This window comes from Megalobrama amblycephala, linkage group LG6 (genome assembly GCF_018812025.1).
Source record: "Megalobrama amblycephala isolate DHTTF-2021 linkage group LG6, ASM1881202v1, whole genome shotgun sequence".
Taxonomy (NCBI): Eukaryota; Metazoa; Chordata; class Actinopteri; order Cypriniformes; family Xenocyprididae; genus Megalobrama; species Megalobrama amblycephala.
In genome coordinates, this window is record NC_063049.1 from 35,164,182 (window position 1) to 35,177,301 (window position 13,120).

At 36.8% G+C, this 13,120-nt stretch overlaps 1 protein-coding gene across 6 annotated transcripts in view; it reads right to left on the reverse strand.

The window, feature by feature from the left end:
* LOC125270583 (telomerase protein component 1-like) overlaps nucleotides 1-13,120 on the reverse strand; it is a 118,778-nt gene that overhangs the window by 23,559 nt on the left and 82,099 nt on the right. For all 6 annotated transcript variants that reach the window (XM_048194327.1, XM_048194330.1, XM_048194325.1 and 3 more), the window contains 18 exons: nucleotides 12,557-13,084; nucleotides 11,225-11,407; nucleotides 8,529-8,678; nucleotides 8,280-8,444; nucleotides 7,956-8,093; nucleotides 7,551-7,622; nucleotides 7,323-7,444; nucleotides 7,048-7,205; nucleotides 6,856-6,965; nucleotides 6,695-6,773; nucleotides 4,943-5,135; nucleotides 3,231-3,450; nucleotides 2,947-3,099; nucleotides 2,474-2,554; nucleotides 2,278-2,399; nucleotides 2,067-2,144; nucleotides 869-1,015; nucleotides 383-674 (listed from right to left, as the gene is read on the reverse strand). In XM_048194327.1, coding sequence (XP_048050284.1) covers nucleotides 383-674; nucleotides 869-1,015; nucleotides 2,067-2,144; nucleotides 2,278-2,399; nucleotides 2,474-2,554; nucleotides 2,947-3,099; nucleotides 3,231-3,450; nucleotides 4,943-5,135; nucleotides 6,695-6,773; nucleotides 6,856-6,965; nucleotides 7,048-7,205; nucleotides 7,323-7,444; nucleotides 7,551-7,622; nucleotides 7,956-8,093; nucleotides 8,280-8,444; nucleotides 8,529-8,678; nucleotides 11,225-11,407; nucleotides 12,557-13,075 — 2,982 coding nt within the window. In that variant the 5' untranslated portion in view covers nucleotides 13,076-13,084. The remainder of the gene's footprint in view (nucleotides 1-382; nucleotides 675-868; nucleotides 1,016-2,066; nucleotides 2,145-2,277; nucleotides 2,400-2,473; nucleotides 2,555-2,946; nucleotides 3,100-3,230; nucleotides 3,451-4,942; nucleotides 5,136-6,694; nucleotides 6,774-6,855; nucleotides 6,966-7,047; nucleotides 7,206-7,322; nucleotides 7,445-7,550; nucleotides 7,623-7,955; nucleotides 8,094-8,279; nucleotides 8,445-8,528; nucleotides 8,679-11,224; nucleotides 11,408-12,556; nucleotides 13,085-13,120) is intronic.

Consider the following 13,120-nt stretch of genomic DNA (forward strand, 5'->3'; position numbering starts at 1 on the left):
CGTGTTTTCCGGAAGTCTTTTAAACAAATGAGATTTACATAAGAAAGAGAAAGCAATGGAGTTTGAAACTCAATGTATGTCTTTTCCATGTACTGAACTCTTGTTATTCAACTATGCCAAGGTAAATTCAAATTTTGAATCTAGGGCACCTTTAAATCTTACTCTTGCTCACTCTCTCTCCTCCCCCATGCGTGGACACGCCCCCTACTGCTGACTGGAAGTGCGTTGTGCTGCTCGGTTCCATCCACTTTCGACAGCGTTTCTCAGAAATTGCTTACTGCACCTTTAAACTTGAAGTTGTGCTGCATGAGTGTACGTGACTAATCACCTGTATCACACTTTTGATAAAAGCATCTATCAAATAAATAAATTAAATTATTACCCAGCTGTATTGAGGAAGTTCAGGTAGGGTGGGGCAAGGCGGCACAAGGCCATATCTCTCTCCCAGAATTCCCAGCAACAGCTGGCTACGGCAGACCTCAGATAGACAGAGCTCTACAACACGGTTAGACTCCTCCTCCGTAACGCCCCAGCGCAGCTCCACTTCCTGCAGGTAGAGATAGTGTGCCGCTGCCCGCCTTCTGAGCTCTGGAAACACACTACGCACAAGAACATCCCTCTCCGCATGCATGTCCCTGAACGTAGAAGAGATGAACACTCGCACACCTTTCCATCTATGAAGAGTGAAAGAAAGAAAAGAGAATTGACAAGGACAAATTTTGTTTAGCATTTCATTTCCAATGTACTTATATCTAGTCTGGTCTACATTGGAATATATTCTGGTCCACAACCACCCAACTTAGACTTAAAGTGATTGATGTACATTTTGTTTAATACAAGTAATTCATGGCTATTTGTATGGCCATACCTGAACTTTGGTGCTGCTGGCAGTGTGATGGCATCCGTAGCTCTCTCAAGTTCAGTTTTGCGCCCCTGTGGTGGAGGAATGTTATAGACTCTGTCCATGTGCTCCACGTGCTGCAGCATCCTTGAGGAGCCTCTCTCAGAGACAAACCTTTGGTCAAAGAACACATCTGAATGAACATCTGATACAACTCCAGACATTATCTCTCAAAACAGATTCAAGAGTAGATTGTAAAGATGTAGAATGTTTAATGCAAAAAGTAAAATACATTCTTGTTTAGAAAACAAACACAAAAAAGAGAAAGTTTATCATTTCTATTTACATGCAAACAGCTAAAATTTATTTATTATTAATTTACATTGTCTTAAATGATACACTGAAATGGACAGTTTGATTTTAACTCAACGAAACTCTAAACTCTTTAACTCTAAATCAGTTTTTGCAACTAAAGTTTAAAATAATTATACACTCTTATGAAACAAAAAGCATATAATATCATTGCAATATTCAAAAGTTCAAAAGTTTGGGGTCAATGAAGAAATGAACACTTATTTAGCAAGGATGCATTAAACTGATCAAAAGAGACAATGAAGTCATTTCTAATGTTACAAAAGATTTAAATTTCAAATAAATGTTGTTCTCTGGAAGTTTCTATTCAAAGAATCCTGAAAAAAAAAAAAAATTAGAAGCAGGAAGAAAAAGGAGATAACAATGGCAAAGGAAAAGAAAAGAAAAGATTAAGACAAAGACAAAGATGAAGAAAAAAGACAGAAAAAGTAGAAGACATATAAGAAGAAAAGACGAAGGCGACTACGAAGAAGAAAAGACGAAGACGTTGAAGAAGAAGAACTAAAAGTAAAAGAAAAAAAAGTAGAAGAGGAGGAAAAGACGTAGTAGCAAATCATGAGCAGCATATCAGCAAATTAGAATGAAATCTGAAGGATCATGTGACTCTGAAGACGGGAGTAATGATGCAGAAAATGAATGCATTAAAAAAAAAATAATAATACATTTCAAAAACAACTAAAAATATCTTACCAACCCCAAACTTTTGAACAGTAGTGTATATTGTGAATATTTGGTAGATACTACACTAGCTCTTTCAATTACATGTTTTTGTTTCTTTCAAAAGAAAATCATTTCAATCTTTTAACAAGAGAGAATATATAAGTACAACACAGGAATCAGCTAAAGATCTTACTTCAGGATCTGCTCACTAAACCCCCAGAGTTGTACAGTGTTGGATTCCAGTCTGTATTTCATTTTAATATATGGGCACCTGTTAAAAACAAACAATACAAGATTTATTTGCAACTATGGCAAATTTTGTGACATTTTTGTTCCAAACAGCAGATGCTTAAAGAAATGTTAATTTTGGAAATTGGAGATAGAATAAGTTTCACAGAACCTACCTTTTTCCAAGCAGCACCTCTATCACAACAGCATCAGGGTAGGTATCTTGCCGATAGTTATCGATATCCACCATCAAATCCCTGTTGGTGTAGCACTTTTCAATCACAACTATACGATCCAGCTGTGGGGAAAGAGGTTTTAACAGATATGCCACTTATTTTAACTGGTATAACAATGAATTCAAAGGGCTCACACCTTTATCTTCTCTTCAGTCATCCTAGTAAACAATGTAGAGAACGTTGGGAATTCAGATTCTCTGTCACAGTCTTTTATATCCTAAGAGAGAGAGAGGGACAGAGAGACAGAAAGGATCAAACACCAAAAAGGTGTGAAACCATGCAAAAAATTTCATTAAATGTTAATGTTATTATACAATATTAAATATTTAATTGTACAATTAGTGTTTTACTAATTAAATAAAATACTAATAATTGAATAACAGTAATCTTTAGCAAATCTCAAATTGAATATCCATTTTTCATACTGTACATTATAATGTTGTGATGCCTAACTTCACTTGTAGGATTTAAAATAACTGATTTTATTTTTAGTGTTGTATTTTTATAAATAAAATGCATGCATATTTTAATTGTTTTTCTTTTCTTTTATTGTTTTATTTTTATTTATATTTTCTAAAGGTATATACACAATAAAAGTGAACTTCTTACATTCACTTGCTTCATTGCTTGTCTCACATTATCCAGAAGGACGTCAGACTTGAACTTGAACTCCTGGAAGTCATGCTTTCTATGCAGTACGACTTGGGAATCTTCACTGCAGTAGTTAATCATCATGCATAAAAGCAGTGCAGCTTCCTGTACCTACAAAAGCAAATGAACAATAATTCACAATATGTTTCATTTTGACTAGAAGCCTAAATAATAATTGTCATCATTTATACAACATGTAACACAAAAATATAAATCCACAATCACAAATGTTCATATCTGACCGATGCTGGGAGTTTACTATTGTCAATGTTATCGGTGCTTTCAGGGGGCAAGCAGACGTCCTCAGCGCCACTCCAGTTGCGATCCTCTGAAAAAGTAGCATTACAGATCACAAGAGTGCGTCCAGGGAGAGGGGGGATGTTGTGTTTGCAGGAGATCTGCACAGCTTTCTCCAAAGCACAGCAGTACTTCTTCAGAAGCTCCTGAGTGTACAGTCTCTGACTAACAAATTACATTACAAAAAAAAAGTCAGTTCAGGAGTAAAACAAACTAAAATAATGTATTATATTATACCAATTATACACTGCCCGGACAAAAAAAAAAAAAAAAAAAAAAAAGTCGCTGTTTGGATTTAAATAGGCAAATCCTTAAGAGTTAATGATTGGACCATAATTGCAGTGCTTATGATGTTTCTAGCATGTTCTATGTTTGGCAACAGTTCTTCTAAATCTAATTGATGGAGTGTGTAGCTTTTCATTTCTTAACCATGTAGGAAGACACATCATGGCCATATTCTCCAGCATGACAATGTCAAGATTCATCAAGCTCAAATTGTAAAAGAATGGTTGGGAGGGAGCATGAAGAATCATTTTCACACATGAATTGGCACCTCTGAGTCCAGACCTTAAAAAGTCTTTGGGATGTGCTGGAGGAGACTTTAAAGAGTGCTGGACTCTTGCATTCTCAATACAAGATCTTCACCAAAAAATGATGCACCTCTTGATGGAAACAACATTTCTCATTCTGGAATATGGCCATAAAAAGCTACAGACTTCATCAATTAGGGTTAAAAGAACTGTTGCCAAACATATAACATGCTAGAAACATAATAATCATTGTAATAATGATCCAATTATAGACTCTTAAAGGGTTAGTTCACCCAAAAATGAAACTTCTGTCATTTATTACTCACCCTCATGCCATTCCACACCTGTAAGACCATCGTTCATCTTCAGAACACAAATTAAGATATTTTAGTTGAAATCCGATGGCTCCGTGAGGCCTTCAATAGGGAGCAATGACACTTCCTCTTTCAAGATGCATAAAGATACTAAAAACATATTTAAATCAGTTCGTGTGTGAGTACAGTGGTTCAATATTAATATTATAAAGCGATGAGAATATTTTTGGTGTGCCAAAAACCTCCCAAAAAAACCCAACTTATTTAGTGATGGCCGATTTCAAAACACTGCTTTTGGCACGATTTGGCGCTCCGAACAGCAGATTCGATACGCTGATTCATTTATGCTCCGATGCTTCCTGAAGCAGTGTTTTGAAATCGGCCATCACTAAATAAGTAGTTATTTTGTTTTTTTGGCACTCCAAAAATATTCTCGTCGCTTTATAATATTAATATTGAACCACTGTACTCACATGAACCGATTTAAATAAGTTTTTAGTATATTTATGGATCTTGAGAGAGGAAATGTCATTGCTCCGTATGCAGGCCTCACGGAGCCATCGGATTTCAACTAAAATATCTTAATTTGTGTTTCGAAGATTAACGAAGGTCTTACGGTTGTGGAACGGCATGAGGGTAAGTAATAAATGACAGAATTTTCATTTTTGGGTGAACTAACCCTTTAAGTCTGTTATTTGTAACATCACTTAAGATGTTATTTGTCTATTTAAATCTAAACAGCGACTTTTTTTGTTTGTTTTTTTGGCTGGGCAGTGTATTATGTAATGGTTTTCTTTAATAATAAATACACACTTTGCTTTTCTCAGGAGATTGCGTTTGATGTTGAATTTGCGGTATACGAAGGGCACTTGCATTGTAACCCTCATTCTCTTGCGCACTGTTGTGTTCCAATTGTGTCGTTGGAATCGTTTGGTCTTTGGCAATTTATTCAGAATGTCTCGCAGGATCTCTTTGGAGCTTGGCACCTCTTCCGCAGGCCCACCAGCTGAAAGTGGAGAACATGTCGCTCAAACTTCGTCAAGAACACGTCTATAAAAGACATTTACATTATTGGACTGTGATTCTTGATGAAATTGAAACCAATTAGACTACATGTTTTGTAGATTTAAACACTCTAAAAATCCCTAAAACACCATAAGTAAATCTTTAACATGACTGAATTAATTGTACACTACTGTTCAAAAGTGTAAGGTAAGGTTTTAAAGGATTAGTCCACTTTTAAATAAACTTTTCCTGATAATTTACTCACCCCCATGTCATCCAAGATGTCCATGTCTTTTTTTCTTCAGTCAAAAAGAAATTAAAGTTTTTGATGAAAACTTTCCAGGATTATTCTCCTTATAGTAAACTTGAATGGGCACCAAACAGTTGAGGGTCAAAATTAGTTTCACTGCAGCTTCAAATTGTTCAACACAATCCCAGATGAGAAATAAGGGTCTTATCTAGTGAAACCAGCGCTCATTTTCTAAGTTTTAACCTTAAATGCCCATCTTGAACTAGCTCTCTTCTTCTCTATTTGAATTCCAGCAGTGTAGAAACTGCTAAGTGTATTACTGCCCTCCACAGGCCAAAGTTTGAACTAATTGTTATATACTATTGAACTAGCATATTGCATATAAAAATTAGTTCAAACTTTGGCCTGTGGAGGGCAGTAATACGCTTAGCAGTGTCTACACTGCTGGAATTCAAATAGAGAAGAAGAAGAGAGCTAGTTCAAGATGAGCATTTCTGGTTAAAACTTATATAATTTTCAATTTTTTTCAGAAAATGAGCGCTGGTTTCACTAGATAAGACCCTTATTTCTCATCTGGGATCGTTTTGAACAATTTGAAGCTGCAGTGAAACTAATTTTGACCCTCAACTGTTTGGTGCCCATTCAAGTCTACTATAAGGAGAATAATCCTGGAATGTTTTCATCAAAAACTTGAATTTCTTTTCGACTGAAGAAAGAAAGACATGGACATCTTGGATGACATGGGGGTGAGTAAATTATCAGGAAAAGTTTATTTAAAAGTGAACTAATCCTTTAAGGTTTTTGAAATAAAACAACACTGGTTTGTGTTCTAAAAGATTTTAAAATGTAATTTATTACTTTGATAAATGATTTCTCATCCATCAAAAAACAGTCTAACATGCCTATTTGGTGCTCAAGAAACATTTCCAATGAATGTTGAAAACGGTGTCTACAAAAATACTAAGCAGCACAACTGTGACACATTTTTTTCCAGGATGTTTTGATGACTACAAAGATTAAAAGAACAGCATCAATTGGAAAGAGATGTTTTTTAACATTATAACTGTCTGAACTGTCATCTTTAATCAATTTCATATATCCTTGTTAAATAAAAGTAATAATTTTAACAATTTTGCCAAGCAGGACACGTTTCTGGATCAGTATCTTTTTCCTGATAAACAAAAATAGTCCTAAATTTTAATGACCTCTAAAATCAGTGGTAAATTATAACATGATAATGTTTTTGAAGCACCAACATCCGCTGCACCTAACCCTAAAATCAGTAACACAATCACTCTACACAACCTTACCAAATTTGCTGAGCTCCAAAATGACTTTATAAGCAGACAGGAAACGGAAGGGAAACTGCCTGCTCTGGATTACAGCATTCTGTAAGATTAATTGAAATCCGTAAATGACTTGATCATCCTATGCACGTTCCAGTAAGCGAAAATCTGAAGAAATGCTTCACCTTTGAGGTCAGTCTGTTGAGAATCACAGAATGATGTTTCTCACTGATGCCCACAGAAATCATGTTCCTCAGGTTCCTCAGCATTGCCATGAAAGGAAGAGAATTCCCATCTGCAGTCACAAAAAATAAGTATGTAATTAAGTATGAGTAGATGTTTTTTGGAACCAGTGCATTTTGGACACTCATTCACACCAATGAGTTTCTCCCAGGTGGCAGCTTTGTTTCCTTCCTGACTTAGTCTGCACTCCCATGTGTCGGGTTGCTTAAGTTTCATCCTTTTTCCAGCTCTCTCTCTCTCCCAGACCCCACTCAGACCACTGCGAGAGAAGGCCTTCGGATCACTCGGGTATCTGCATGCAAAAACAGGTAACAGACCTCATGGCTGAAAGTTAGACTGGACAGAGCAATCAGTTCAATAACATTAAACAGATCTGACTAAAATATATATGCCAGTTTGTAGGACTAACTTCTTTCCCAGAATGGCCATGACATGTTCTGCAGATTCTTTGATGTGAAGGCGCTTTATCATTTTCTTGAGGTTGAATTCAGTCTGTTTTTTATCCTTTGTATCATGATTCAGGCTCTCCAACTATATAATAACATACAGAACAGTATCAGAAGACATTTTGACGTGCAATAATCATTTTGTAATGCCGTTACATCAAACAGATGAAACTAAACATGGCAAAGCTCACATATATTTGGAGAATTGAGTCTTCCACTCTGAGATGGTCAGCCCACTTTTTCCACTGCGCAGCAGAGATTTTCTGAAAGAAGAGGGTAGAAAATAGAAGCATTTTAAAAGTCATGTGGAAAGAAAAAATGTATTCAATTATTGTATATTGATAAGATGTATGCTTTTCTAAAGATGTAAGATACAAAAGTATCCAAAAGTTCAAAAGTATTAGACAACATTGAAAATATAGGATTCAGAATATCTTTTTTTAAAAATTAAACCTGGAAATAAACATATTAAAGATTAAAGTATAGAATAAAACATTAACTAGAACAAAATTAAAAGCAAAACAAATATTTTTCAAATAACCATTTTCAGTGAACCCCACAATTTAATCTACAATATTAAATATTAAATGTTTTACCTCTCCTTTCTTTCGTTGCTTGTTGTGTTTGCAGCGATGTTTCCGTGTATCATATTTGGCCAGCTGATATTCAGTGAACTGCTTAAATTTATCCACTAGAGCTTTTTTCAGGCAGGAGGGTAAAGATTTACTGAAACACTGAACAAAAACATTTTTTAAAGCATGAAAAAACAAGAAAGCTCAACAAACAAAAACAACAATTAAAATAATACAGAGGAAGCGAAATTAAATCCTTATTTTGTACATCTACCATGCTAATACCATAATATTTTTTGAAGTACAATGCAAATATCATGGTAAGATATTCACAATATTAACACTTACCATGCTATAGATTCTTGCCACCTCCAGCCAGTCAGACGGCAGCCGCACAGCAGCACAAAAGTACCTATTCAAGTGTGGCTTTGAAGCAGGCAGATGGGCCGCCAGTGCTAGCAAGAAGTTGGCTGTGATACGAATGTTTAGTTGTTGCCTAGTATAGACTGCAACCTAAAACAATGCAAAAATGCAAAACCACACAAGTTGACAACATAACCACCTGACAACATAACCTACGTATGCGAAAACACCAACCTTGAGGAGAAACTCTGGGTCTTCTGTGGTAATCTCAGCGGCCAGGTTCTTAATAATGCCCCACACACTCGTCGTCTTATCCCAGTCCTTCTGGCCCAAGGTACAAGTCTTATTAACCAGGGAGCAGCACACCATATTCAGCAGGTTGTTCTGAAGGAAAAACAAAAGAAATGTTGTTTGATTTCACATTCACCCCTCTGTAAATCAATTATGTGGCATAAGAAGGATTACAAAAAAGTTTTGTCAGTAAGATTTTTCTGAAGGATCATGTGATCACCAATAGCTGCTGAAAATTCAGCTTAGCCATCACAGGAATAAATTACATTTTAATATATATTATAAATAAGTTTTATAATACATAATATGTAAAATCGCATTCATATTAAAACAGAAAAAAATATTACTGTTTTTACTGTAGTTTTAATCAAATAAATGCCTTGGTGAGCATAAGAGATAAATTAAAGGTGCTCTATGTAAGAATGACAGCAAGTGGTTGAAATGGGTACTGCAGTCCAAATTCAAAATATTGTTTGCCCCGCCCCCTTCTGTTCAGACTCGACGCTCTCGCGGGTTGCCAGTTTGAAGACACGCAACAGGAGCAAGCTCAATTGACATTGGAAGGTGAGGAGACTTACACACTGTAAGATAATTAGTTGATTTTTGATTTATGATGAGTTGATATTGCGTTTTAATATGCTCCCGTTCATAGAGATTTTTAGATGGATATTTTAGGTCGGGTAGAATCTGCAATCTCTGACCCAGTTTGTTCGCTGGCTTCCATGGCTGCAATTCGCTGCATGTGTTTTCCGCCAACTGGCAACCCAAATACTATTGGGTTGTGTCTTGCACAGACCAAAACAAAAACAGAAATTCCGACACAGATCGCAAATTTCAAAGTAAAATACAGCGCCCTCCACAAATATTGGCACCCTTAGTAAATATGAGCAAAGGCGGCTGTGAAAAAAAATCTGCATTGTTTATCCTTTTGATCTTTCATTCAAAAAATTCATAAAATTCTAACCTTTCATTGAAGGAAAAGAATTGAAAATGGGGGGAAAAGCTCATTATGAAATAAATGTTTTTCTCCAATACATGTTTGCCACAATTATTGGCATCCCTAGAAATTCTTCTGAGTAAAATATCTCTGAAGTATATTCACATTTACATTTTTTAGCACACCAGGGTGACTAGGAGCATGAAATTGTGCAGCCATGACTTCCTGTTCCACAGGAGTATAAATATGTGTAAACACAAAGGACAAATCACCTTAATCATTCATCACAATGAGAAAAAACAAATAATATAGTTCTGATGAGCAGCAAAAGATCGTTGAGTTTCACAAAATAGAAAATGGGTATAAGAAAAAAGATAACGCATTGAAAATCCCCATTTCCACCATCAGGGAAATAATTAAGAAGTTTCAATCAACTAAAGATGTTACAAATCTGCCTGGAAGAGGATGTGTGTCTAAATCGTCTTAATGCACACTGAGGAGGAAAGTTTGAGTGGCCAAAGACTCTTCAAGCATCACAGCTGGAGAATTGCAGAGATTAGTTGAGTCTTGAGTCTCAGAAAGCCTAAAAAAATTATCAAACAGCACCAACATCCCCACAAGTTGTTCAGAAGGGTTTCAAGAAAAATCCTTCTTTGCTCATCCAAAAACAAACTCCAGCATATTCAGTTGTCAGACAAGACTGGAACTTCAAATGGGACCGGCTTCTATGGTCAGATGAAACTAAAAAAATAGCTTTTTGGCAGCAAACCCACCAGATGGGTTTGGTGCACACATGGATAAAAAGTATCCCATGCCCACGGTTAAATATACTGCTGGATCTTTAATGCTGTGAGCCTATTTTTCTGCTGGAGGTCCTGGACATCTTGTTCAGATACATGGCATCATGGATTCTATCAAATACTAACAGATAAAAAATCAAAACCTGACCGCTTTTGCTAGAAATCCAATATTGGGCAGTGGTTGGATTGTCCATCAGGACACTGATCCAAAACAAACATCAAAACCAACACAAAAATGTGTCACTGAGCACAAAATGAAGCTTCTGCAATGGCCGTCCCAGTTCCCTGACCTGAAACCTAAAGAAAATGAGTGGAGCTGAACTGAAGAGAAGAAGCACCAACATGGAGCTGGAATCTGAAGGATCTGGAGAGATTCTGTATGGAGGAATGGTCTCTGATCTCTCCTCAGGTGTTCTCCAAACTCATCAGGCATTATAGAAGAAGACTCAGAGCTGTTATCTTGGGAAAAGGACATTGCAATAATTGGGTGCCAATAATTGTGGCCAACATGAACTAGAGAAAAACATTTATTTCATAATGAGCTTTTCCACCCATTTTCAATTCTTTTCCTTCAATGAAAGGTTAGAATTTTGTGAATTTTTTGAATGAAAGATCAAAAAGATAAACAATGCAGATTTATTTTCACAGCCGCCTTTGCTCATATTTACTAAGGGTGCCAATATTTGTGGAGGACACTGTAACTGGCTGCAGCAATGGTTTTCAGAGAAACGAGTGTGAACTCAGCATCTTTAATAAATATCTGCAAACATATTATGGTATTTTTATACTTTAGTACAGTCAAAAACTTACATAGAGCACCTTTAAACTAAAAAATTAAATAAGTAGGGCTAGCAAATTATTAATTATTATTTAAACCCCAAAACTGTGACCATTCGGCTCACCTTCCGGTCCATCAGTTCCACAAGTTTCTCATCCTCAGATGCTTCAAGCACCCCAAACTCCTCCTGAGGAGCTACGGTCTGCTCCCACTCTCTATCTAAATCCATATCCAAAACAGGTATCTCAGAGGACAGCATCTGGTCTTCCTCTTCCAAGCTTTCCTTGGAAGGCATCCTGATGGTGTCCTGTTAAGAGACAGTATAGTTAACTAGATTTGTATTTCGCAAAGAAAACACCAGTCCTTGCAAGGTATCTGTACATTTATGCAGAGGCAAAGTTTTAAATGAAATGCTACGTCAGAGTTGTCTTAATCGTATTGTTTCTTAATGTTTTTCAATGTGGTTAAACAGATGTATGGCCTAAAGATTAAATTATCAATAAAATAAATCCTGTATGTTTAGTGGCAAAGTTGAATTAGTAGCAAGAAGAATTAAAGGGGACCTATTATGCCCCATTTTTCAAGAGTGCATGCAAAAACATTCTGTTTTCATGCATGCGTCTTTAAATGCAAACAAGCTGCTTCCTTCAACAGCTCCTGCCTGCATCGGATACTCCGCCAAATACTAACAAGACATCTTCTTGGTTTTGATTATCATCTATATCGCGATCATGGTCACGGATATTGTAGTTCTTCATCATGGAAGTTTATTATCTGTATGCATTTTAAAGCTATATCAGTTTAAACTTCTAATTTATCATTTTCTGAGTGCACACATCTAAAGCACACACACAGAAAACTGGCTGTCAGACGGCACGTCGCAAGAGTATTAAACTAACTTCTCTTTCATGTCTCATAATGTATAAACTGACAAATACATACAAGGTTATGTCAAAAACACACAAAGTCCACAAACACAGTTGGTTATGTCTGTGAACGTAAACAGCAGGGACAGAAATCACATGTGTATATTAGATCTGTGGCGCAATCTCTTCAAAAATAAAACTAATCCACTGCGTCTTCAGCAGCTCAGATGTCAGTAAATGAAGATGTTCACTCTTACAGCCAACAACAAAACACCTCAATCGCTTACAAGACATTCTTGTCGCTACAGCTGCTCCAGCGTCGAGACAATGGCGGACAGTGCACAACTCGCTCAGGGAGGAAACTATGCTAATACGGCAGAGTCTGTCAGCAGTCGTGACGTCACATTAAACAGAAAATTAAAACGGCTGGTCCTACGAGACTGTTGAGGTTTTATGGGGATTAAACAAAAAAAAAAGGAGTGGGTGGATTTTTATGATTATAGGGTGGTTATGTAAACACACTGCCAACACACATTTATGTTCAAACACCATAAAAGTCCCCTTTAAAGAATTAAAAAAAATATATATACCTGTCTGGGTTCCTCACTACACCCCAGCAAGCCTTCAGGTGAGAAAAGCATGTCTTCCACTTCTCTCTTTTCATTTTTGCCTGCTTTATTCTCCTTTGAAGGTGACAAATAGGGGCAGAGTGTTGGGATGGCACTTGCAGTGGAATTTTTGGAGCAAAAGAGTAAAGGATTATGAGAATAGGTGGAGGTTAGGGAGAATGAGACTGGAAGGTGGAGTGGAGGCTCCATTAGAAGGGTATTCTTGGTGCTCAGCAGAGAGGAATGAGAGCTCATCACTGTGGACGACAGAAGAGATGAGGTGGCCTTGGTGGAGGACAGGCTGGTTGGCTGGAGTGCTGGACATGATGAGCAGGTGGAGGTCTGCTTGGCCCAGGATGGAGATGTGTACTGATGGTGAGATAATGCTGAGGGCGCTTGAGTCAAAAAACGGTTTTCCAGCCTTGGACTGCTGTAGTTTTGCTGTAGTCGGGCATCCGTATTCACCTTCAGATCAGACTGAAGAGGAGCCTGAGCCTTCATGTCTGCTTGCTTGAATAAAGGAGAAACATAGAAAGTGTGTTTTTG